Source organism: Pipistrellus hanaki (assembly GCF_964339955.1).
Source record: "Pipistrellus hanaki genome assembly, chromosome: 2".
NCBI classification, from domain to species: Eukaryota; Metazoa; Chordata; class Mammalia; order Chiroptera; family Vespertilionidae; genus Pipistrellus; species Pipistrellus hanaki.
Genome location: NC_140504.1, coordinates 43,233,672 through 43,261,281, shown reverse-complemented (window position 1 = coordinate 43,261,281; position 27,610 = coordinate 43,233,672). Strand labels below are relative to the sequence as shown.

Sequence of the window (27,610 nt, the reverse complement as noted above, 5' to 3'; positions counted from 1 at the left end):
CCCTGCAGACCTGGTTGCCCCTAACTGCCCTCTCCTTCCAGCAGTTACCCCTAACTGCCCTCCACTGCATTCCTGGTCACTACCAACTGCCCTCTCCTGCAGGCTTGGTCATTCCTAACTGTTCACCCCAACTGCCTTTCCCTGCAAATCTGGTCCCCTACCCCCCAACTTCCTTCCCCTGTAGACCTTGTCACCACCAACTGCCCTCACCTGCAGGCCTTGGCTCTCCCAACTGCCCTCCCCTGCAGGTCTATTCTCCCCAACTGCCCTCCCCTGCAGGCCTGGGTCCCTCCCAACTGCCCTCCCCTGCTGGTCTGATTGCCCACAACTGCCCTCCCCTGCCAGCCATCTTGTTATAGCCATCTTACGTCCACATGGAGGTAGCCATCTTTGTCTACATGGAGGTGGCCATCTTGTGTATTGGAGTGATGGTAAATTTGCATATTACCTTTTTATTATATAGGATTGATTTCAGACAGGAAGGGAGAAGGAGAGAGAGAATAGAAACATCAATGATGAGAGAGAATCATTGATTGACTGCCTCTTACATGACCCCTACTTGGGATCAAGCCCAAAACCCAGGCATGTGTGCTTCATCAAAATCAAACCTGGGACTCTTTGGTCCGCAGGCTGTCACTCTATCCACTGAGCTAAACCCACTGGGGCAACCTTAGATGTTGTTTTTTTAAAATATTAATTGGACAGGTATCTTATCTTTTCTATTCAGCATGATTTCCCTGTTTTTCTGCTGATATTATTGTACACAAGATAAAATTCAAACTGTATATGTTGACTTCATTTATCCTCTTTTCTAATCTTCCTTTATATTCTACCCTGAGTGGGATGGTTAGCAGCCTTAGGTAGTTGAAGAGAGATTGCCTGTAAGAGCCAGAGATTGGAACCAGAGAGTTCAGTTAGGAAGCAAGTGCAATAGTCCTTGAGATCAATTATGATAGCCTGACTTAAGGTAGCTATAGTGATGGCTGAGTGAAGTGATGAGCCAAGGTTGTCATACCACCATCCATGTGGCACTATGTAACTTTACTTTCTAAGTGGATATGTCAATTATCTTGCATGACAACTAGAAGAAATTTTTTCCACAGATCCATCTCCTATTCTGTTACAAAGGTGTCAAGGAAAATGCTAGATTTCCACTTCCCTTCACTGAGTCATCACTACTCACTCTGTTAATAGCCAGAAGCCTTGAATTTTCTCTCCAGAAGTCTTGGCTATGTGGCTTTTCAAGTCTTCCATGGCAGTCTCAATGGTCCCCGGCTGAGTGGGAAAAAGAAAATACCTATTTTAGAGAAGACTGAATCCTCTTTGTGCTTATGATTAGTTACTATGTTTCTACATCTTCTACAAAAAGCTGAGCAGGAAAGATATTTTTCATATTTGCTCATTTGCTCTAGGCACTTGCTGCTGGAAAGCTTAGTCTTGAACTGCTTTCCTTGGGTGAGATCAAAGTGATCCAATTCCCGTCTTCCATAACCTTACTCACACTTTCTTATAGAAATAAAGACAGCCATTTTTAGAGGACCAGTTTTTCTGAACAAATATATTTATCAGGAAGTTCAAAGCATTTAGTAATGTATGCATTTTTTAAATCAAACCTTTCTCTCTTCAAAGAGCACATGGCAATAAAATACCAGAGAGAAACCTTCCAAAATTCTGACCATAATTTTATGTCTCTAGGAAATCAACTCTTTTGTCTCCTTACATCAGATTCTTTTTTTGTTTAATATATTTTATTGATTTTTTACAGAGAAGAAGGGAGAGAGATAGAGAGCTAGAAACGTCAATGAGAGAGAAACATCGACCAGCTGCCTCTTGCACACCCCCTACTGGGGATGTGCCCGCAACCAAGGTACATGCCCTTGACCGGAATCGAACCTGGGACCTTTCAGTCCGCAGACCAACGCTCTACCACTGAGCCAAACCGGTCTCAGCTTACATCACACTCTTCATCCTTCTCCAAGCAGGTGTTCCTACCTATGCACCTACCACTAACTTGGAACTTAGTAAATCCTTGTCCTAATTGGAAATGTGTAGAGCCTCCAGCTCAGTGACTTTTTAAACAGCAGTGCACATCGGAACTACGTGAAATGTGTTTTAAAACACAGATGCCTGGGCACTGTCCCTGGGGTTTCTGATTCATTGGCTCTGAAGTGGGCTTGGTATCTGGCATTTTTGTCAAGTTCCCAGATGATACAGTTGATGTGAGACACTACTATGAAAGTCATTGATCTCTAGACAGTTATTCTAAACCTAGGATGCACATCAGAAAAAAAAAAATAAATAAACACCACAGGGAAACTTTGAAAAAATCCTAATGCTCATGTTGTGCATTAAGACAATCATATAAGACACTCAGTGAATGGGACTCACATATCAGTATATCAGTATTTTTTTAAAGCATCCCAGATGACTCCAATGTGTAGCCAAGGTTGAGAATGACTATAGCCTAGGGCTTATTTAGTCTAAAACCATTTTGTTTTTTAGGTGTAGAAACAGGGTTCAGTGCAGGGAAGTAACTTGTCAAGTTCACTCAGCTAGGCAGTAGCAGATATAAGAAACCCAGACCTTTAATTTCTGGGCCTAAAGGTAGTATTGACCTCATTCCCAAGTCTGGGCTACTGACAAGTAGCTTAAAAATTTCATATATTCTCTATATAATATGGCTTTAATGCCTTATTTTGTTTATGTATTAACATTCCTAATATTCCCAGCCTGAGGCCCTTCTCTCACAAAAGAAAACAGGAACACCGGCCTCGCTATGAACCATTCAAATATCGTTTCCTCCCAGAGATGGGGTGGTGGTAGGATTTTGGTTTGCATGTCTTCTCGGTCTATGATAAAAGGCTTTCCAACATTTTGGTCACAGAATCCATTGGTCAAGAAAAATTTTTATATAAGAATCCATATATGACAAATGGGAACAGAATGCAGCTGCCTCAGATAAGTGGGGGTAAAGGTATTGAGCTTCACATACTTGGCTCCACAGGAGCGCTACTGAGTGGTAGCAGTAGGTGCAGTGGGCCAGTATGAGCATGAGCAGCATGGCATCTGGCCCCAGTTCTGGCTCTTCCCCTGCTGCCTACAGCTTGGTGCACTGCTATATCCCTCTCACAATTCAGGACCCTTTCGGGGCGGGGGGGGGGGGGGGGGCCTAAACTGGCAATTGGACATCCCCTGAGGGGGTCCTGAATTGCAAGAGGGCACAGGCTGGGCTGAGGGTACCCCAGTGCACTGATTTTGTGCACCAAGCCTCTAGTTGGTACTATAATAAACTTCAGTCACTTAGTGTTGGAAATGAAATAAAAATGTGTCCACACTGTGACTTTTGTTGAGGACATGGTATAAATCTCAGCCTTTCCACTTGCTATGAGATCCCTATCAAGTCATTTTGTCATTCTATATATCAGTTTACTCATTTGTTAAGTGAATAATATTAGTTATAACAGAGCTGTTGGGAGAAGCCAAGAACATTTGGTAAACTGGTAACTGAATAAGATTTTATTACCATACTTATTGATAATATAAGTAGAATGTAAATAGTTATATAAGGATATGGGAATTAAATGGTTACTGCAACAGAACAAGTCACTCTGAGATTCCTTATTGCCTAATAGAAAACAATGACAAAATAATACTTCCTCATCATCTGGTGAAAGAAATCTTATCAAGGCAATTCAAATATAATTATAATTACAAACTTTAACAAACAATTCACTAGAGGGGATTCTTATTTTTAAGTCACAAATAGCATAATGGACAATATCTTTTCCAATAGTCTAGAACTAATATCTCCAGTCAAAACAAATCTAAGAGAATTTCAAAGATTTATGTATTTTGTGTCCTTACTTTTTCTTGATCTGGACTAGCCTGGGGTCAGTTGTCACACAAACAATACTCATGTCTGCTGATAAATTTTCCCCATGTACTCAACTCTTTAACTAGATAGAGAGAAAAAGGAATAGAAGGGAATGCTCCTAGAGACTCAGATACAAGAATATTTGTCTCCTGGCAGTCATTATGTCATCATGTCCAGATAGGATTGCTTTTTGGTAAATATATAAGACAAGAAACCCATCTCTAAATTGTAATATGGCTTGTAAAGTCAGAGAAAATATGTTTTTTCCTGAAAATGAAGGAAATACATCTTATTTTATTACTGTGAAGTATCTGCTCTTAGAAACATCATCTTTATTATAATCTTCAAGGGATTTTATTGTAAGGAGGGGAGTTGAGAAACCTTTTTCCCAGTGATATATATAATTTTCAGAACAGAAAAAAAGCTAACAGACAATAACAATACAACTAATATATTTAGCTTTTCCCAATGCAAGAGCAAGACATGGGAAACCCTATAGTAAGAGGAGAAGGAAAGAGAGAGTATGAAAGCCAAATTAGTATCATGAAAGCAATGACATCTTGCTACACAATGGGAAGTCCCAAACCTGCTTATTAAAGTCTCCTTGCTTACAATAGAACACAGGCTATAAAAAGGCCATGGGGAACCATTAATTAAATATTAAAAGATCAAATAGTTTTAGTCCCAGTAGTTTATATTTAATTTACATTCTCAAGTATAAATTTAGAGATAATTTCCCATCCCTAAGCACTTCAACTTTCTGATAAGATATCTGCAAATATAGAATTTTACAGGGATTTTAAAAATATCTTTCCTCAAGTGGGTCAAGTATTGTTTCTTTCATAAGAAGTTGCCTTTGAATATATCACCACAATAAAGTGATTATCATAATATATCTTGAGTTATTAGTCTTTGTTAGCCTTGAGGTCTTTTTTTTAAGACATGGATGAGCAATAATAGCAGATGAACTACCATAGGAGGAAAAGGTTATCCAAGCTGATGAGAGTCTCTATGTACACTTAAAAAATGAGATGGTCTCTTTTGCCACAGTATACAGTCCCTAATTTTGACACTAATTTCTGTAGCCTATGAGCTATCCAAGACTGTGTTGACAAGAATGTTAAAAAAAAAAAAAAAATCAGAAAAGATCTCTAAGTAGAAAGGAGAATTCAAAACAGAGATAAGTGCCAGAAACCAATGACATAATCTCTATTGATTCAAATGCTAGAAGTTTAAAATATCATTTTTATCACCTGAGTATACAAACCCCATTCTCATTACACACTCATCCATTTACTTTCCCAACTCCAATGCATAGGAATGAGAGCTCAGCTCCAGACTGCAGCAATAGGGTTAAGATTTAAAAGTTCCTACTCCAGCCGAAACCAGTTTGGCTCAGTGGATAGAGCGTTGGCCTGCGGACTGAAAGGTCCCGGGTTCCATTCCGGTCAAGGGCATGTACCTTTGTTGTGCTGTGGGCACATCACCAGTGGGGGGTGTGCAAGAGGCAGCTGATCAATGATTCTCTCTCATTGATGTTTCTAACTCTCTATCCCTCTCTCTTCCTCTCTGTAAAAAAAAAAAATCAATAAAATATATTTAAAAATAAAAATAAAAGTTCCTGCTCCCACACTGTAGCACCTCCACGTAGACCCTTGAAGTTCAGAATATTCTCCATTCTGCCACCAATGTTTATAGAATATAACAAATATCTACTCTGGACTCACAGTTTTAAATTCCAGTTGCTCTGGCCCTCTCTCCGTAAGACATAAATTCCTTGAGGTCAGGTTAAGCATAAACACAAGACTAAGGAGGGAAAGGTCCATGGAGAATGGAGGACCTACTTTTCCTTGGTCCTACCTGTTGATTAAAAATAAACTCTCTTAATTTATTTGAAATTCAGATCCTTCATCTGAAAAAATGGGAATTAAAATATCTCCTTCTCAAACCTCATAAAATAGGTACCAGTGATTTACAGAGTAAACAACTAGCCATCTGTGAATTAGAAGGAAAAGAATGAATTCTATTGAGATGTTGTAATAACTATTACAATAAAATTATTTTGCAAAGTCTAAAAAACAAAAGGTATCTTCTTCACAATTTTTATTTTATTTAATTATTTTTAATATATCTTTATTGATTTTAGAGAGGGAGTGAAAGGGAGAGAGTGATAGAAACATCAATTGATTGGCTACCTTCTACACACCCCCTACTGGGGATCAAGCCTGCAACCTGGGCATGTGCCCTGACTGGGAATCAAACCCAAGACCTCTTTGTTCAAGACTGATGCTCAACCACTGAGCCATGCCAGCTGGGCTCTTTTACATTTTGTGGATGAGATAACAAATGTGAAAACACTTGGTAAAATACATGGTATACAGAAAGACATTAGGATTTTTTAAAGAAGCTTATGTAGCATTTAAAAGTACCAATGACTTTACCCGTGTAACGAAGTACTTCCGGGAGACATTAGCCTTGTGATAAGGATTAGGGTACAATGTTGACTCGGTTACACTTGGCTGCTTTGAAATATGCTTTGGTACTGGGTCCTTGCCTGGATCTCCCTCCTCCATGGACAGTCGATCAGTCTCTGAGGGTTGGTCATCTCCCTCTTGTTTCAGAGATATGGGTTGAAATCCTTCAAAACTCCCAATCGTGGACATTTCTTTAATTTGAAATAAAGGAAGAAACAATCTTGTCAATAATAAAAAAAAAGTCAACTAAGTACATGAGCATATGATATTCCCGAAACTGACAATTCCCCTTTCCCTACCTCAACCCACACACACATTAACTAAACAGAGGCATTGATCAATAAAATTCAAAGATTCAGACTCCACAATTCTGGAGAACTATTCTCTGGACAGAGAAATGGAGGTTGTGCCCAGCTAGTGTTGCTCAGCAGTTGAACCAGAACGTCTCGGCTCAATTCCCAGTCAAGGCACATGCCTGGGCTTGATCCCCAGTGTGGGATGTGCAGGAGATAGCTAATCAATTATTTGCTCTCGTCATTGATGTTCCCATCTCTCTCTTCCTCTCCCTTCCTCTCTGATATCAATTTAAAAAAATAAAATAAAAGAAGGAAATGGAGGTTGCAAGTACTTTTGTTTTTCATCTTTAATCTCCCCATATAGACATCTGAATAAGGGAAGAGGTGTGTGAAATAATTATCAAACATCTTTGTTCAAGATTTCATAGCATTTTTACGAAACAATCCACCAGCCTGCAAGCTTATTTAAGAGTTAAAGGCAATGATAATGCAACTTTTTTTTTTTTTTTTTTTTTTTTTGATTTTTGGGTAGCAATAAGGCATACAAGCACTTAAAACTGAGCACATTTTTCAGCTGGAACATTGCAATTTAAAAAATGAATACTAAGAAAATAATTTAGATAAATGCTCAAAGCCATAAATATGGAAAGTTGTTTGTCACAATATCTATTATGTCTAATAGTAGAAAAATATACAACTTTAGGTCTAGCAGCAAAACACTGGATATAATAGCAATACCATATACTCACACAACATTTTATCTAATACTAAAAAGAAACTAAGTACTATCAGAAATTTGCTAAATAAAATATGTTATAACATGCAGTGAAATATAATGTATTCACTGAAAGTGTAATTGTATATTTTTATCATGGAAAGATGTTCAAAATGGATTGTAAACGCAAAAAGTAGGTTATAAAATATTATGAATAGTATTATTCAAATTGGTAAAATAATTAGAAAGAAAGAAAGCGAAAATAAGAATAAAAGAATACTTGGGTTTATGTATATGCATGTGTTATATGAGAGGGGCTGGAAAAAGCCTAAAAAGTTGTAAAAATTGAACATTAATAATGATTATCTCTGGATGATAAGGCATTAATTTTTATTTTTTGTTTTGAGAAGTCTCTATGTGCTTAAAATAATTTTTCAGGAATGAGCAAAAGCAGGTTTATAGTTGTTCATATGAAAAAGGCAAATAAATACAGATAAATAATATAACAATCCTATATAATAAAGAGGTAATATGCAAATTGACTGTCATGCCCTCACACAAGATGACTACACCCATGTGGTCCAAGATGGCCACCACAAGATGGCTGGCAGGGGAGGGCAGTTGTGGGTGATGAGGTTAGCAGGGGAGGGCAATTAGGGGGGACCTGGAGGGAGAGGGCAGGTAGAATAGACCTGGCTGCCATGGAGGGCAGTTATGGGTGACCAGGTTGTCAGGAAAGGGCAGTCGGGGGCAACTAGGCCTGCTGGGTATGGCAGTTGGGGGCGACCAGGACTGTAGGGGAGGGCAGTTAGGAGCAACCAGTCCAGCAGGGAGGACAGTTGGGAGCTATTGGGCCAGCAGAGAAGGAAAGTTGGGGCAATCAGGCTGATAGGGTACCAGTTAGGTGTCAATCAGGCAGGCTGGCAGGCAAATGGTTGGGAGCCAGCAGTCCTGTATTGTGAGAGGGATGTCCAACTGCCAGTTTAGGCCCAATCCCTGTGGGACAGTTAGACATCCCCTGACTGTCCCACAGGGATTGGAGAGGGTACAAACTGGGCTGAGGGACACCCTCCCCACCCCCAGTGCACACATTTTGTGCACCAGGCCTCTAATTAATAGTTAAAAATACAAAAATAAACTATTAACCTACTTTTGTCCACTCCTGTATAATGTCTTATATAAATAAAAACACAATAAATTTATTTCTATTTTGTAAATAAAAAAGCAGCACAACACAAAACAAAAGGCACATGCCATATGGGAGGGTCTTACACTCTGCTTCACCATATAACCAGGAGTGCCATCTTATCCTCAGGGCTACCACAGTGTTCTTAGTCAGACAAACTTATTTTCCTCAGTTCTTGTGAAATACCAGAAAGTGAGAAGCAGCCCCTATTCCCAGCAACTTTACATTCTTGAAATAGGGATTAATTTAGAGTATTCAAGAGAGGTAAAAATACTACGAACATATCATTTGTTGTCTAAACCTGGACACTTTTGAAAGTGAAAGTATGCTATTAACAATTATGCCAGGATGATGGGAGTATCTGGGATTATCTCAGGCAAATGTGGACATAAAGTCATCCTGAGAGGGTTTGAATGTAGGAGAAAACACAGAACTCATGAATGAAAAGCTCTCTGCAGATCACATTACAGGTTATTTCACCTGATCCACCCAGCAGACATTGGAGGATGATTTCATCTCCATGTGAAAAGCACAGAGTTGGATCATTTCAGAAACACTTATAAAATTGTGTCAGCACTTACACTCCCACCCAGGACTCCCAAACATGTTTTGATTTCAGCGAGCCCACCATGATACTATTTTTACATCAGGAGGGGATTTTCTGGATTTTCAAGTATTTTTTTTTTAAGTGGGGCATACAAAAGACAAAGAGAGATTGGCTTTTGGGACATACAAAACACACAGGAAGAAGCAGGAAAAAAATTAGTGTGCGTGTGCATGTGCATGTGTGTGTGTGTGTGTGTGTGTGTGTGTGTGTGGTGTGTGAAAGACGAGAGAGAGAGAGAGAGAGAGAGAGAGAGAGAGAGAGAGAGAGAGAGAGAGAGAATGAATTAGTGAGACATGGCCTCCCTGGCAGTTACAGGCTCTATTATGCGGGTCTGCCACCTCTGCCAGAGTAGGTGTTGGAAGGAAGTGCATTTCTAGAGTTCCCTGTGGAGGAAAGTTTGTGCCTTTGGGGAAGGAAAGCCTGCTTCTGTATTTGCTGCACTCTGTGAACAAGCTCCTAACAACAGACATCTGCTCAAGACTCCTGTGCCTGGAAAACAGAGGGAGGATTTAATTAGCACCACTTCCTCTCCCTCAGGCTGTCTCCTCTGGAAACACTTGAAGAAAAGCAGAGCAGAAGCACTTTGGAGACTGAGAAGTTTGAGATCCAGGAAAGAAGGAAACTGATCTTTAATTACATTCAAATAGCCATGACTAATGGGAGAGTTGAACCCAACCACCTCAATTCAAAATGATTCCAGCTCTCTTCCAGACATGGGGACATCTTTGTAAGGATGTGTAACTTCTTTAACAACTTCCCCCATAGCAGAGGAGCAATATGCATCTAAGCAGCCCACTTCATTCTTCATCGCCACCTGCCCAGATAGTGTTTATTCCCAATTCAATAATATGTGCCCTTCTACTGCTATGTAAATAGATCATATACATTCAGGTACTAAAAGCATATTAATACTGGTAACAAATCCAGCTAAATCCAAATGTTTCTATTGCTTTATGTGAATAATTACTAGTATGCCTCAAAACAGACCTATCTAGAGCCATTTACAATTGAAAATCATTGTTCCCTAGATTGCCCAGTAAATTTACCTTAGCAGTTAGTGCTAATGAGAGTACAATTTCTAACAGAAGCAAAGGATCAACGTTTAGAAAGATAATTATGTTCATACTTTTTTACCTTATTTTATCATTCCAAGGAATTAATGTAGTGAAAATTATCCTAAAAAATGAAAAGACTTTAATATTGCTTAATTGAAGACCAGTTAATACCTACTGGCCAAGAAATTTCTAATTCTATCCAATCCATATTGTGCAAATACTTAAAATAATGTGAGTGGGATAACCCAAGATGGCAGCAGATTAGGTAGAAGCTACACCCACCTCCTTTCAGGACCAAACTGAAATTACAACTAGATTATAGTGCAATCATCCTGAATCACAAATTGAAGACCAGCTGAAGAGAAGTCTTATAAGCAAGGATTTACAGAAGAAGCCAAATTGAGATTGTAGGAATGGCAGAGACACAAAAAGGACTGGGCTCACTCTCATTGTGGCTGAGGTTCTAGGGGAATATCTCAGCTGCAGGGGGTTCCTCCTGAGAAGTGTGGGGTTTAAACTTCAAGCTGGGCTCCCCAGCCCAGAGCACCAGAACCAGGAAAATTTGTCCATATAACATCTGGTTGTGAAAAACTACAGGGTTTTGGTCCATCAGGGAGAGATAGATGTCTGCTAGAGACCCCTCTTAGAAAGCCAATGCATAAGATTTTGTTTGCAAGTCATCCACCCTGGACTCTGGCAGAGGGAAGGTGGAGAGGACTAGAGTTCCATAAAGAGTCTGGTGTTTGTGGTTTTGGCAAGGGAGCTTGGGGGACAGCTGCTAGGATCCCTGTGCTGAATCTTTCTTCCATACAACAGATGCCATTTTCCCTTAGTGGAGTACTCCCCTCTGTGTGCCATTAGCCTATAAGAATACAATAGATCCACTATCTGGACTACCTTTTACCCTACCATATGAAGTTTACACCCTGCTGAGGAGTCAGTTGCCTTGGCCAGAATGTAAAGATTAGGGCAGAATGAGGAGGTATCTGAGTTTAGTGGTTTTCAGGTGAGATCCATTCCCCTCCTTTCCCATGAATCTGACTAATTCTTCCTTCTTATGGGAGATCCAATAGAAACACCCTCCAGGCTTCCTGGAAGACCCACCCTCCAGTCTCCAGAGGCCCCACCCACCTGACTCCTGCTGGCTCCACCCTCGCAGAGGCTGTGCAAAATCCAGGACAGACTGAATGGTGTAGCTCTGGGGTAGGAACCAGAAACCCCACCTTCTCTGAAACCAGACCAAAACCTCCCACTGATGGGACAGCCACTCACTTCTATTTTGTGACTCACTGTGAACCTATTTCATGAAACTCAAGTCCCACTGGCTCTTCCAGTGACTGAGCCTAATAGGCAGCCAGCAGATGGAGGAAGACAGGTGGATCTTGGGTGTTTTAGAACTTTTGCCAACCTGCCCTGATTCTGGTTCTAGTAAAAATGGGCCTTGGTGCAGAGCTTGTTATTTCTCTTACACACCCAGGCCTAGCAGAGGCAATCACAAACTGTGGATCACTTGTGGCTTCAAACAAGTTTCCCCAAAACAATCTTAGGCAGTGTCTGACATTGGCCTGCACCAGAGTCCCTCCAAAAAGACCCAGAACCAACACAACCAGTTTCCAACTTCACACAACATCAGAGCAGGATCCAACAAGCTTCACAAGCAAGCATAGCCAAAGGAAGATCTCAGAAGGCACTAACCCCTCATAAGGCAAATTCTGTTTTATGTAGTTAGCACCTGCACAGCAGCTCACATGCCATGATTAAGGTTTAACCTCAGAGTGAGCCAAACTGGTCAATCCAAGATACCAATAGGCCAATAGCAATCAAGACTCAACTACCATAGGAGGGTCCACATAACCCACCCAAGGTACATTCCAGATCAGGTTATCAAGGAGATTGCACCACTGTATCACAGGTAACCTTCTACATAGGCCACCCTACAAAGACTGGTAGTCATAGCAGATCTAATACATAGAAACAAACACAAAGAAGTGAACAAAATGGAGAGACAAAGAAACAGACCTCAAATGAAAGAATAAGAAAGAAATATCACCCAAAAAGTGCTAAGTGAAATGGAGGCTAAGCAATTTATCAGGTATAGAGTACAAATTAATGGTTATAAGGATGCTCAATAGCATGAAAAAGGACATAGAGAGCATTAAAAAGAGGCATAAATATGAATATAATATCTGAAATGAAGAATACACTGGAAGAAGATTAAATAAAGCAGAGGATCGATCAAGTCAGCTATTAGAAGACAAAGTAGAAAAAAACAAACAAACACCCAACCAGAGCAGCAGAAAGAAAATATAACTTTAAAATTGAAGAGGACAGTTTAAAGGACCTTCAGGAAAACTTGAAGCATAACAACATCTGCATGATAGGGGTACCAGAAAGAGAAGAAATAATACAAGGAATTGAGAACCTATATGAAGAAATACTTATTGCCCTAGCTGGTTTTGTTCAGTGGATAGAGCATCGGCCTGTGGACCAAAGGGTCCTGGGTTCGATTCCAGTCAAGGGCACATGCCCAGGGTTGCGGGCTCGATCGACAGTAGAGGATGTGCAGGAGGCAGCCAATCAATGATTTTCATCATTGATATTTCTATCTCTCTCTTCCTTTCCCTTCCTCTCTGAAATCAAAAAAATATATTTTTAAAAAGAAATACTTACTGAAGGATAAAGACACATAAGTCTAGGAAATGTAGAGTCCCAAACAAGATGAACCTAAAGAGGCCCCACTAATACACACCATAATTAAAATGGCAAAGGTTAAAGACAAAGAGAGAATCTTAAAAGTTACAAGTGAAAAACTGTTACCTACAAGGTAGCTTCCATGAGACTGTCAGCTGATTTCTCAATAGAAACTTTGCTTTCTTAAAAATCAAAGAGAGATCCAGCGTAATTGACCCCCATGTGGATAAATAACAACCTTGAGATCTAATGAGCTTAAAAGGAGTAGCTGGCTTCACTAAGTGGCCACAATTTCAGCCAGGGGCAAAGAAAGGGGGAGGCAGGGGATGTTTTTCTCCCTCTCCTAGGAGTAAAAAGTAAAGAACAGTTTGGACATAAAAAGTTTCATAGTTTTGAACAAGAAAACAGGATTGACATTAAGCAGAGACACTGGTGAAACTCAGGGCTATTTCATGATGAACCTTTTCTCAAGGGCCATGCCATTCTTCATTTCTTCAGCACTGCTTCCTCCTTTCCCAGCTAGCTTTAAGAAGTCCTTCTTGGATTCTTGCTCTGTCTGCCCCTTGGCAACCTTGCACAGCTAGGCTCTCCTTTGCTTTCTTCACTTGCCAAGTTTGTCTCCTGATGTCTCCATGAAATTGTTTTAATCCTCTGCAATCCTGTTGTGGGGTCTGGGACTTGCACAGTTTTTAGAGTATTAAAACTCCTAAAGGGTCCTCATTACTACATTTCTGGCTCCTTAGGAAGACAAAATTTCTAGTTAGAAAGCACTCATATATTCTAACTTCCACATTGTATAAATGAGGAAACTGAGGCCCAGATGGGTTATGTGTCTCCCTTGAACTCTCAGTTTAGCCACTTAAAATCTAGTTAAAGACAATGAGAAGGAAGTTATGGTCACTGGAGGATTAAAAATATTGTCTCCAGAGAAACACTCATAGGCAGACCAGGAGCTTAGGAAAATCTATGGTTTGTTAACAAGAACTGCTACCTTCTTGCAGGTGGGGCAGTGCTGGGTGGGGGGAGGGAGTGTGGGAGTTAATTCCTGTGGTTTGTGTTATATTCAAAGCTGGCAACTGTGTTTTTCTGATGGTGACATCTCCACCCACCTGAAGGGGTTAACATTCTCCAGGCATATCCCCAAAATAAAAATCCACATTTAATTTTGACATTTTGTAAAGGTAATTTATGTGAATTTATGTGTGCAGCCTTTCCTGAGTCTCTGTGCGAACAGTTAGGGGATGTGCAGTGGATAAACAACAATACTCTAACGCCTTGAAACTCTCCAACAAGCCCTCCTCTGTGCCAGCTCAGATAAGAAAATTGGCAAACAATTCATCACCATTTCACATTTTGTACATTAGTGATAACAAGCCAGCAGGGATGCTCTGTGTCCAGGGGAAAGTGGAATTGATGGATAGTCTCTTTGCTTCCAGCTTCTCCCCTGCCATTCAGGACCCTCTGGTCTGCTATAAGTGCTTTCACTCAGCATGGAGTGGGGGAGAATACAGGGTCAGGATAAATAAATGTGGGTCCCCACTCTCTCCTCACTCACTGGATCACCCTGGGCAATGGCTTCCCCTCTCTGCACCTCAGGTTCCTCATCTATAAAATGAGAAGCCAGACTTTATGGTTACAAAATTATACTCCTAGGAATGACTAACCCTTTTTAATCAATATAAATCTATTTATCTGTTTCTGGACATTTTCTGAAGCTTTCATGGGGATGAAGGTGAAATGTATTAATGTTTGAAAACTGTTGGACTAAATTATTCCTAAATTTTCTTCTAATTCAATCCTCACTCCATAAGCTTTAAAAAGAAATAGTTTTATTGATTTTCAGAGAGAGAGGAAGGGAGAGGGTGAGAGAAATAGAAATATCCATGTGAGGGCACAACATTGATTGGCTATCTCCTCCACGCCCCATAGCCTTACCAAAAGGTGTAGGAGAAGGCACCCTTACCAGCCAGAACATTCCAAAGATGTTTATTTTTTCTTCAATGCCCAGAATATTCTAGATCTAAGCCTATAGAGGTTGCTCATATATGGTTTCCCTCATTCTCATCTTCATTAAGCGGCTCCAATTAACAAAAAGTAGCTCCCTTGTGATTAAAATTCTGTGGGGTCAGAGGAGGAGACATAATGGTAGTCACAAATTTGGGCACCTATTACTAAGATTCTGGGGCATTTGGCTTCTGAATTTTGCTAACATAAATGCTTATCCATCTTGATGAGAACTGCTAGGGAAATCAATAGCAGCGCAGTGAGCACCTCACCCAGGTGAGGCCAGGGCCAAAGACATGCTGGAGCCTCAGTAACTATTCTTGAAGAAGGGGAAAAAATTAGAGGTTAGCTGAGCTTCTCACACAAGATGTTAATTTGTTAGTTTCATAAAAATGTAAATGAAAAATAATCCTACATAATAAAAGGCTAATATGCAAATTAACTCAACAGCAGAATGCAGAAGCTTCCCCCTGGTGGTCAGTGTGCTCCCATAGGGGGAGCACCACTCAGACAGAAGCCCTGAACTAGGCTCACAACTGGTGAGCCCAGCAGCAGTGGTGGGAGCCTCTCCTGCCTCCGCTTCAGCGCTAAGGATGTCTGACTGATACCCTAGGCCCATTTCTCCCTGGGCATTTCTCAAGGGCTTCCGGACTGCAAGAGGGTACAGGCCAGGCTGAGGGAATCCCCCCAAGTGCACATGTTTTGTGCACCCGGCTTCTAGTTAATAAAAATAAGAATATTAACTAGAGAAACTTGTGAGACTACAGAAATATTGTGACTCCTGGAGATTAATTCTCTTACACATTTCCATGAACACTTTCACTGCTCACCCTGTAGGGATTATGGTAGCACTTGAGTCCATGACTCCTGTAGCTTTGTCACACTGCTCTGTGTTTACTTCCCTATCTTTACTCCCAGGCTGTGAGCAACTCCAGAGCAGAAACTGTGCTGTATTTATCTTTAGCCAGTACTTGGCATGGGCCTGGTACAGAGTAGGCACTCAGTACAAGTTCTCAAACAGAGGAATGGATGTCCTGCTGTCTCTGTTAAGTCTGAGATCTGAAAGCCAAGGCTTATGGCTGACCCCCTATTATTTGCACATTACCTCATCCCTCAGACATGAGTGCTCAGTAAATGTTTTTGGACTGAGTAATGAAGCTCTGTGTGAGGGATGAAGGGAAACATCTTCTGTACACACCCACACATACCCTCACACAGACACACATAGAAACACATGCCACAATCTTTCATCTATCCAAGTGCAAAGTCTAGTGGAGGTGATGGAAACATGAGCAGATAATTACAGGATTATGTGATGGATACATAGCAGGAGAACATGCACAAAACACAGTGGAAAAAGGAGATGGGAATAGCAGGCTGGAGAGAGGGCATGGAGAGTGTGGAGAGGTAGAGGTGTGAATAAAGGCACCTCATATCTGACTGCATATTAGAGGATGGACAAGAACATTCCAGGCAAAGGTGTGAAATGTGAAGAGGAGGGTGTGTTAAAAAAATAGCAGATAATATGCTGTGCATAACTGAGATGCCCCCTGCCCAACTCCAGCCCCCATCCCTTGAAGACTTGGTAACACTTGCTCAAAACTATCACTATCTAACACGGTGAAAGTCTGATATCTTATTCTCACCTCCTCTGTATTCCTTCAGTCACACCTCGTTCCCTGCTGGGACAGTTCTCTCCAGATGCAGAGTATGGGCTCACACTGTACAAGTTCCACTTGCCTCAAAAATGTCCTGAGATCAACAACTTCATTAATGATTTAGAAATGTCATGGAGAGGTGAGTCACACTGTGTGTAGTCCAGCTTGGCACCATCCATCTGCTTCTTTTTTCCAGGGTAATAATTTATTTTTTGCTAGTGTCTGTGGTTATTATTTTAAATAATATATAATTTTACTCATATATCCAGGTCTCACTGTTCTCTCCTTAAACTTCCCAAATTAATGGAGTTCCTCCTCAAAGATAAATCTTGGAGGTAGCTATTAATGTGAACTTGTACCAGGATGTGTGAGTCAGGGGAGCTCTGGCTGAAGATGTATTTAAAAGTAGAAAGAAGCTAACCTGTACAGCTGCATCCATGCAGTGACTTATCTCAGGCAGTAGCAAATTGGCAGGGAGGAGAGAGAAAAGTGGTGGCATTTGAAGTAAGACAATAATGAGGTTAAACCACCAGCCTCTCCACTACCTTCCAAAAGATAGAATGAAGGGAAGGAGGGAAGGAAGGAAATATAGACGAAAGGAAGGAAGGAAAGAAGGAAGGAAGGAAGGAAGGAAGGAAGGAAGGAAGGAAGGAAGAAGGAAGGAAGGAAGGAAGGAAGGAAGGAAGGAAGGAAGGAAGGAAGGAAGGAAGGAAGGGGAAACATGCAAGGAACTGCCCAGGATAAAGAGGTTAGTCCTGAAGAAGTACTTTGGAGTGTGGGGCGGGGGAGGGGGGGAGGTGCTATAAACCCTCAAATATTTTTTCCATGAACAAGTGAAAAAGAAAGGAACAGAGAAATCAAACAATTAAGTCAGGGCAACAATCCTTACTGCAGCTCTCACCTTTTTTCTCTTTCTGAGATAAACGGATCCTTGAGTTTGAATCTGCTAAATCAGATGGTGACAATGCTGAGGCATCAGAATAAGCCCCTTTGCTGGGTATTGGGACAGAGAAGTGTGTGGATTCTGTCCAGCAGGGATTACTGCCTACCTACCGAGCATTACTCCTGGTGCTGGGCTGGAACACTTTCATATGCTCCACAACCAGAAGTTCCTGCTGGGAGCTTTGTTTAAGGAAGTCACACCAAAGCCTGGGTTTCCTGCTGCACCAACTGTGACTCTCACATACAGGTTTTATGACATTCAGGGGAAGGCTTCCAAATGCTGACAACAGCATTCCCCATCCCCCCTCAAAAAATTAAGATAAAACTATATTCTTTATTATTTTAATGGAATTTTTATTATAGACATTTTTTTATTAAAATATGACATGCACTCAAAAGTTATAAATGTGTAGACCAATGAAGTATAAAATAAGCATGCCCATGTAATGATCAGATCACATAGGTCCAGAAATATCATGTTACTGGCACCCTGACAGGATTATTGTTCTCAAAGTGAATGTTCAGTTGGTTCACATGATAGGATCTGTGAGTTCTGCCAGGCATTTTGGATATCATCTAACTCAACACCCTCACTTTACAAATAAGAAACCAGATGTTCAGATGGGAGCAGGGAAATGACTTAGACTTACCAAGTCACAAAGCAAGTCAAAGAAAGTGCCATGTTTTAGGCTTCTCTTTCTTCTGTTTCTTATTGCCCCAAAGTTCTAGGAAGGCTTAGCTGGCCTATGAACCAAGAGAAACCAGCTCTTCATGGAGACTCTTTTTTATTGGAGTCTGAGGTTAGCTCTCTCCTGTCTCCATAAGGCCAGGCTCTCAGAAGCTGTCCCAAAGACACAGCTCTGAAGCCCACACAAACAATATACCTTCCCTCTGTATTATGGTACCAACAGATGCTTTTCAAGTCCTCCCCCCGCTCCCTCTTTTCTTTTCATTATCTGACTGGTCTTTTTTACTTGGGGCCTGTGAAATGACGGTGTTCTTCTAAAAAGGTCATCACTTGGATGGTGAGTGACTGCCAAATGTGTCACAAGAGGAACAGTACAGAAAACTGGAGAAATTCAGTTGAAGAGAGGAAATGTGGAGAACACTGATCACTCTTTTAAGATATTTAAAGTTTCCATAAGAAAAATGGTACATTTATTCCATTTGATTCTAGAAAGCACAGGGAGTGGATGATTGGATATCTTGCTTTTCATGACCAAGCTTCTCAAAAAAGGGTCCACCTTTGCTGTCTCAATTTAATTTTAACTCTCACACTTAAATCCAAAGAAATATTATTTTTAGTATCAACATATCTTTGAAATATCAAAAAATCTCTCATGACTGAATCTAATGAACACTTTTCACTTTTCATCTTCTTTGATCTTTTTGGCACTGTTGATTATCCTTCTTGAAATTCTCATTTCCTTATTTTCCTTGGAGTTACAGATTCTGTTTCCACTTCCATGGTCATGGCTTATAGTTTCCTCACAGAGACTCTCAATATCTCATATACTGATGTGTGTGTGTGTGTGTGTGTGTGTGTGTGTGTTTTAATTTAAATTCTTTATTGTTTAAAGTATTACATAAATCTACTTTATCCTCCATTGACCTCTCCCCAGCTGCCCCCACCACCCAGCAAAGGCCCTCCCCACCTTTCCACTGTGATCATTGGTTATGCTCATATACTGATATTTATCAGAGCACTCTGGATGCTTTCATTGTTAAGCAATGGCCAATAAATCTATGACTCCCATGTTGTATCCCCAGCCAGATCCCTCTCCCAAGCCACAGATTCACCTACTCAACTGTCTGCTAGCTAAACATGCCATCTTAGTTTAACATAATTTATTTCCAGCTCATCATATCCAATGATGAAATTACCATCTTCTTACTATCCCCTCCCCCCACAAACTTGCTCCTCTTGTTTATTCCAATCTCAGTAAATGAGATCACAGCTATTTGGTTCCCAAGCCTGATTTCCTCTTCTTGCCCAATACTATCAAATCAGGCACTTCATCTTATAGCTTTTAAGTCCTTAATATCTACTGGAGTCTCTACTTTGCTCCACTCTTATTGCCACAGCCTTAACAGATGTCTTGAGGATTATTATAAAGACCTTCTAACTGGTCTCTCTCCAATATATTCAGCACATGCAGAAACACTAATCTTACTAAAGTACAAATTGAATTGTGTCACTGATCACTTAAACTTGAATAAATCCTCATTGCACTCTAAATAAAATATGAACTCCTGAGTATGCCAGGCAAGACCTTCATGGTTTGAACTCCTACTGACCTATAAATGTTCATGTCTCACCTTCTCTTCCCTCTCTCTTTTTCTCTCATCTATGCTTCAGAAATACTACTCTGCCTGTAATCCCCAAAATTCACCAAGCCCCTTCTCATTTCCTTTACCTAGTAACTCGCACTGTTCACAAATTAGAAAAAAGCTGCAGGCTTCCCTGACAAACTTTATCTCATGAATTAAATGGCTCCTACTTTTTGTCCTTGTAGACTTTGCTTATTCTTATGACAGTATTTATCATATTATATTGTAGCTACTTATTAGCTTGTCTTACCTTTCACATTCTCCCCACTAGTACATAAGATCTAGTGATAGGGATTGAGTAATGTTTACTGTGGTATCCTCAGTACCAAGGATAGCACATAGAAAGCATTAATTATATATATTAGATAGACAAATGGATTGGTAAAAAATATACCCACTCCATGGAGTACTCATGATAGAAGTACAAAGGAGATATAGCTGAGTGAATCTCTCTCCTAGGGTGTGATTGAATCAGACCTGACAAGAAATTTGAAACACTTTCTTATAAATCAGGCTCACAGGTTTCCACAAACTTAATATGAATGGCAACTTAAAAATGCATTTTTTCTGTGTTCTCAAGCACCATAATCTTTATTCAACCAGCTCTTTACTCATTGCCTGGGATTAATCTCCTTGAGTAGATTGTGAGCTTTGTGAGGGAAGGAACCGTGCCCTCGTTTGTCCTCTCAGAAGCCCATTGCTATTGAAACCTTTGTGCAGCACAATGAGCTCAGTCACAGCCAATATCACAGAAGGTGCCTGCACCACTGGAGAAAGGCAGAAGAAGGAAAAACTCACTTCTGCCTAACACTTCCCTGAGGAGTAAGTGTTATATGAGACCCTTTTCTGATACTAGGTGTAGGAATCAAGGGGAGAGTGGAGAGGCTTATCCTGAAAACAAAGGAAAGTATTTAGTAGTAGACACTTATAAAGGATGAAACAACATCAGAAAGGGGAAACAAGAATCTTAAAAGCAGGCCAACTTCTCATCAGGTCACCATAACTAAAAGGCAATTTGTGTTTTAACAATAAATTATACATTGAACTCCTAAAATAATGAATGATAAATAAGATACTGAATTGGACAAAACAATTAAATATGAGACAGTGTTGGACTAATATCATTCTAACACAACTTTTATCCATTTTCACTCCACATAGGTTAGAATGTTAACATCTGGAATTTAGCATGTTCTACAAGATTCTAAGAGGATTTGAGAGCTCCACTCAGAAAGGGAAAAGGCAAAGGATATTTCACATGAAATAATGGAGACCAGAGTAGAAGTATGAATAAATAAAAGCAGTTTTGTTTTAAGAATGATAGTCAAATTCATCTGAGATGATATAAGAAAAATGGAGAGTTCAGATTTCCAAAGAATATGTTTATATTAGTGAAGGTTTTAGATCAGAGACATAGATAAGATACAGTAACATCTTGCCGAAGCCGGTTTGGCTCAGTGGTAGAGCGTCGGTCTGCGGACTGAAAGGTCCCAGGTTCGATTCCGGTCAAGGGCTTGTACATTGGTTGCGGGCACATCCCCGGTAGGGGGTGTGCAAGAGGCAGCTGGTCGATGTTTCTCTCTCATCGACGTTTCTAGCTCTCTATCTCTCTCCCTTCCTCTCTGTAAAAAATCAATAAAATATATATATAAAAAAAGAAAGAATGTGAATAAGCTGAACACATTAAAAAAAAAAAAAAGATACAGTAACATCTGTAACAAAAGGCCCTTTCATTTTTCGTATTTCAGTAAGAGAACAAAATAAAAAATATATGTGTCTAAGAAAATATAATTATATATGCACATAGGTACATAAATTAGTCTGGAATCCTACATAATAAATGCCTAATATGCTAAGTGTCCAGTCCACTGGTTGGCCATTCAACCATTAAAGCGCAATATGCTAAGACCTTTTAACCACTCCCTATGACATGCACTGATCACCCGGGGGCAAATGCTCTGACCAGTAGGTTAGTTTGCTGCTGGGGTTCAGCTAATCAGGACTGAGAGAGATGAACCAGACATGCCATGGTTCTTCCGCCTCCAAGACAGCACTAAGGATGTTTGACTGATGGCTTAGGCCCAGTCCTTCCTAAGGGAGCGGGCCTCAGCCATCAGTCAGACATCCCTGGAGGGCTCCCGAACTTGGAGTGGGCATAGACCAGGCTGAGGGACTCTCCCCAGGTGCACAAATTTCATGCACTGGTCCTCTAGTATAAAAATAAGAATAAATGTATATGTATTTATGTGCGACTCACTACAGCTACTGTTAAAGCATTGAATAAAAGTACAAAAATAAATAGTAAATACACTGAGGAAATAAAAATGCTGCCTATGACATTAATATTTTCTTGTTCTATGAATGTGTATCTCAAGGCTGGCTTCCTGGGGGAGGTATAATGTTGGTCTTGATCAATAAATGTACGATTTTACTCAGAAAGGAATTCAGAGGAAGTATGGGTATAGAACAGAGAGAGATCAATCAAAACAGGCATCCTTAAGTATAGTCAGTAATTTCATTTTCATATATTAAGTGTACATACATATGTGTAATAATACCCCTCAACTTTTTTATCTGTGAAAATGTACATGTTGATGATGCCTGCTCTGCTTATTCTATTATACATTTTGTGAAGATCAAATGAAAAAGTTGTGAAAGTACTTTGTAAATGATGGAATGAATTCATCTTGCATCTTTAGAAGAACTATTAGTATATTATGATAGAAGAAGGAGCAGGCAATAAAATAATATTGGAGCAGAGGTTCTTGCAGTCTACCAAAGTGAAAGTGCCACTGTCCAAAGCTTTTAGAAAGGATGATTTTTACCTCGATGAAGTCACTGGGAAGATGTGGGAGTGGCAGTAAGGAGAGGTAATGTGTCTGGGCCAGGGGTGTGCCAAATCTTCCTGGAGGCAATTGTTCCCTAGCTCAGGGGTCCAGAGAGAGGAAACTGAAGCCCACAAGGCCAGAATTTGATGCTTGCCTAGTCACCTGTAAACACACTTCCTGTGTCATCCCTGCCTCTCAAGTATCCTTTCAGATATAAAGACAGTGAAAGAACATCTGTGGCTTATATAATATGTCCTATGAATGGGGAAATTCAAGTGAATGGGTAAATCTGACCACTCCTTAGAGCTTCTCTTTTGAGATGTGTCACCAAAAGTAGGTTAGCCCAAAGTAATACTGTTTGGCAGTATCTCTGTATCTAAGAACTTCAGCTGTGACACTTTGTGGTATTTAAAGAAATCACTGAAATCTTTAATATGTCCCCAAAATGTATTTCTTGTTAACTATTCTTCTTAATGTGCTGGCACCAATTTATACTACCCAATATTATTTCTAGTTAATATTATCCCACTTAAATAGGCAATGTCAGGCTCCAAATGCCAGTGCTGTTTGATTATGGAGCATCTGTAATTCTTCTACCAAAGACCAGTGACTGCCTTTGGAAGATATGTTGGGAGTGACCGAACACAGAATCTTCAATTTAGAAGGGATCTTACTTATGCTAGTTCAACATAACATCCAGTATAGGCATCTCTAAGATTGCTACTTTAGCTCACTAGTAATGTTACCTATCTATAGATTTAGATGTAATGATAAAGAAAGTGGTATTAACCTGTATGTCATTAGAAATGCATTAGTATCTTTTAACATAAGAAATAAAGAGAGCCGAAACGGGTTTGGCTCAATGGATAGAGCGTAGGCCTATGAACTGAAAGGTCCCGGTTTTGAATTCAGTCAAGGGCATGTCCCCAGTAGGGGGTGTGCAAGAGGCAGCTGATTAATGATTCTCTCTCATCGATGTTTCTAACTCTCTATCCCTCTCTCTTCCTCTCTGTAAAAAATCAATAAAATATATTTTTTAAAAATTAACATTAAAAAATCAATAAAATATATTTTAAAAAGAGGAAATAGAGATCATTTAAAATAAGTGATATTGCTAGTTATTATTTTAACTCATCTTCTAATAGAAAATCCAAGTGCATCTCTTATGCCAATTCCCCTTTAAAAATAGCAAAACTGTTTTTTGTGTTTTGTTTTTTATTAACACTGAGCCAAACCGGTTAGGGTGCAAAACTATTTTTTAACTAAACTACCTAAGTATAGTTTTGATAGAATATTATGTAGACATTGCAATTAATATTGTACAAATATAATAGAATTACAACCATGGTATGTGTGTATATACATACAAAATAGGACATAGCATGACCTTAGTTTTCCTACAAATAAAATATAGATATCCTATCTAATGAAAGAGGGATATGCAAATTGACCATCACACATAATGGCCACCCTCATGTGATCAAAGATGGCCACCACAAGATGGCCAGCAAGGAAGGGCAGTTGTGGGCAATCAGGCCAGCAGGGGAGAGCAGTTGGGGGTGACCAGGCCTGCAGGGGAAGGCAGTTAGGGACAATCAGGCCAACAGGGGAGCAGTTAGGCATCAATTAGGCTGGCAGGGGAGTGGTTAAGGGGTGATCAGGCTGACAAGGGAGGGCAGTTAGGGATGATCGGGCCAGCAGAGGAGGGCAGTTGGGGGCAACCAGGCCTGTAGAGGAGGACAGTTAGGGATAACCAAGCTTACATGGGAAGGCAGTTAGGGGGTGACCAGGCTGGCAGGGGATGGCAGTTAGGGGCAATTGGGTCAGCAGAGGAGAAGTTAGACATCAATCAGACTGGCAGGGGAATGGTTAGGGGATGATCAGGCTGGCAAGTAAAAGTGGTTAGTGGCAATCAGGCAAGCAGGCAAGTGGTTGGGAGCCAGCAGTCCTGGATTGTGAGAGGGATGTCCGACTACCCGTTTAGGCCTGATCCCACCAGTATCAGGCCTAAACAGATAGTGGGGCATCCCTCAAGTGGTCCCAGATTGGATAGGGTGCAGACTGGGCTGAGGGACACACTCCTGCCCCCATGCACTGGACCTCTAGAGTGTATGTGTGTGTGTGTGTACCGAACATTTATGATGGCCACCAAAATGTTAGCATTGCCTTTTATGGGTGGTAGAGGGAATAAAATGGGATTATTGTGTTTTTGTTTGTTTTTAATATATATGTTTTTATGAATTTCAGAGTGGAAGGAACAGGGAGAGAGAGAAAGAAACATCAATGATGAGAGTGCATCATTGTCTGCCTCTTGCACCCCCCCCACTACTAGAGATCAAGCCCACAACCTAGGCATGTGCCCTTGACCAGAATTGAAAGTGGGACCCTTCAGTCCTCAGGGCGACACTATCCACTGAGCCAAACCAGTTAGGGAGGATTATCATGTTTTTATGCCTAATTTTATTTTCTAATTTTCTACATTAAAAACATTATAAAGATGATAAAATGAGGAAATAAGGTATTAGTTCTATTCAAACCATTGAAAACATAAAGATTTTTATTTTAGCACTTACATTTTTATCAATGATTCCTCATTTTCCAGCTCCCATTATCAAAGGGGGAAAGAAAAGATTCTGTTTCACACAGAATATATACCCAAATTTGGCCTTCAGAAATTCTCCAATAATTAGAGTCAGAAGAAAACAAAAATGTATACCAAATGGAGACTATTCCTACATACAAATAGTTGGGCTATTGGGCAATGACTTTTATCTCTCCACTGATGTGCAAAGACTGCATGCAGGAAATAAAATCAAATGAAGCTTTGTGAGATGGAGAAAGATAGTCTCTTGAGCAAGTTTTATCACAAGAAGTGATGAAACTGCTATATTGGCCAAGACGTTACAAACTTGTTATGTAAATTACATAAGAAATAAAGGTGGATGAAATACTTGTCTTAGAGAGATGTGTCCAATGTACTTCCAATGTTTAAATCTTCTGAAGACAAAGCCCTTAGTTACAGATGGACTGAACAGAGTCATTTGACAGAATTTCTACTTTCCTCCACAAAAGTGCACATCAAGTGATGTGAAATTGGAGAAGGAAGAGGTAGCAATGCCCCTGTTTTAAAGGGGGAAGGGTAATGAGCGGGGAACTGTCAACAGGAGCCACTCCATACTAGCCTGACCTTGGCATAGGCCAGATTAAAAAACATTGGTCTAAATAGTGTAAAATACTTTCCTTCTTCCCTCTTATATTATGCTAAATTCAAAGTCATAATATATAGCCCATCTCTTTTTGAGAAGTAATAAAGAGAAAAGGCCTGGCCAAGCGAATTCATATCCTAAAACATGGTCCTAAATATCCTCCATGCCTGTAAACTCTTGAATAATTTTTCTGACTTCAGTGCTTCAGCCTGAAATGTATTTTCATTTCATGCATATTTTTAAAATATTTTTTGCAAAACTTTCATTTTTGTTTGTTTTCAGTTGTGAAATTTCAATCTTATTTGGGACCTTAGCCAAATAGTAGAACTAGCTAAGTCATGCAATTTAGTTTCCCCCATTAGAGCTGGAACTATGTCCTTTTGATTTAAACACAACTTTGTGGGTGATGTATCATGATCACTCACTACAACTCAAGAGACACACATGTTTGAAGAATTAAGCCAAGCCTTCCACAAGATGATGGACAGGAATGGTAAAGACATAAATTGATACATTTCATGTAACCAATTCCCATATCAGGAATAAGACTGACACAGTAGAGGAACATTGGAGTCAGAGAGACCTGGGCTTTGATTCAGATTCCACAAGTCACCAGCTGCCTGAGGTTGGGTAGAAATTTAAAAATGCTTAGCCTCAGTTTCCTTCAATCTGTAGTGGATGCAATATTTACCTTCAGGACAGTATTATAATAATAAGAGGATCCAATGAATATAAAGGCCTTGCAAAATACCTAAAATACAGTAGAATTTCAAAACATAATTTTAAAAGTTGTAGCAAAAGGAAGGCTAGAGAAGACTAATAATCTACTAAATCTTTTAAAGATGAATTTACATAATTAGGAATAGAATATACACTGAGTGGCCAGATTATTATGACCACTCCCCCAATCAGTACTTCATTGAGTCACCTTTTGCCTTCAATACTGTGGTGATTCTTCTTGGCATTGACTCCATGAGGTGTTGAAAGGTGATGCAAGGAATCTGACACCATGCCTGATGAATAGCACTGTCCAGTTCTGTGAGATTTAATGGTTTTGGAACCAGCGGCCTGATGGCTCTTTTAACTTCATCCCACAAATGCTCATTTGGACTGAGATCTGGTGATTGTGGGGACCACCTAAGCAAGGTAAAGTCTCCCTCATGTTCTTAAAACCACTCCTGCACAATACGAGCACAGTGGCATGGCACATTGTCTTGTTGGAAGAAGCCATCTCCATTGGGATAAGCCATCAACATGATAGGATGAACTTGATCAGCAAATATATTTAGGTATATTGTGCTATTCAGACATTGTTCCACATGAATTAAAGGGCCCAAATAATGCCAGGAAAACATGCCCCAAATCATAACACTGCCCCCACCAGCTTGAAAGGCTGTACTTATGCATGTGGGGTGCATGCTTTCATGCTGTTTTCACGAAATTCTCACTCTGCCATATGTATGATGCAACTGGAAACATGACTTTTTTCCAATGCTTGATTGCCCAATCCCTGTGTTCCTGCGCAAATTGGAGACATTTTATTTTAGTAACTGCAGACTGCAAAGATGTTCAAACAGGTCTTCGGCTTCCATCGTATTTCATACTATGCAATGTACAGCTAATTTGTCTACAAATGTCAGGTGGTCAAAATAATCTGGCCACTCAGTGTATGACAACTAGCGATTGTGGAGAAAGCCTTGAAGTAGAAGGAGTCAGGAAATCTGGGTTCATATGTAAGTCATT

The 27,610-nt window shown here is 40.1% G+C and overlaps 1 protein-coding gene across 3 annotated transcripts in view; it reads right to left on the bottom strand.

The window, feature by feature from the left end:
- TPRG1 (tumor protein p63 regulated 1) overlaps positions 1-27,610 on the bottom strand; it is a 124,742-nt gene that overhangs the window by 84,247 nt on the left and 12,885 nt on the right. Inside the window, exons 1-3 of one of the 3 annotated variants that reach the window (XM_084871834.1) lie at positions 16,549-16,634; positions 6,316-6,539; positions 1,184-1,275 (exon numbers count right to left, since the gene is read on the bottom strand). In XM_084871834.1, coding sequence (XP_084727960.1) covers positions 1,184-1,275; positions 6,316-6,537 — 314 coding nt within the window. In that variant the 5' untranslated portion in view covers positions 6,538-6,539; positions 16,549-16,634. Of the gene's footprint in view, positions 1-1,183; positions 1,276-6,315; positions 6,540-11,116; positions 11,182-16,548; positions 16,635-27,610 lie in introns of those variants that run through there. The other 2 variants (XM_084871836.1, XM_084871835.1) reach the window with 2 other exon arrangements.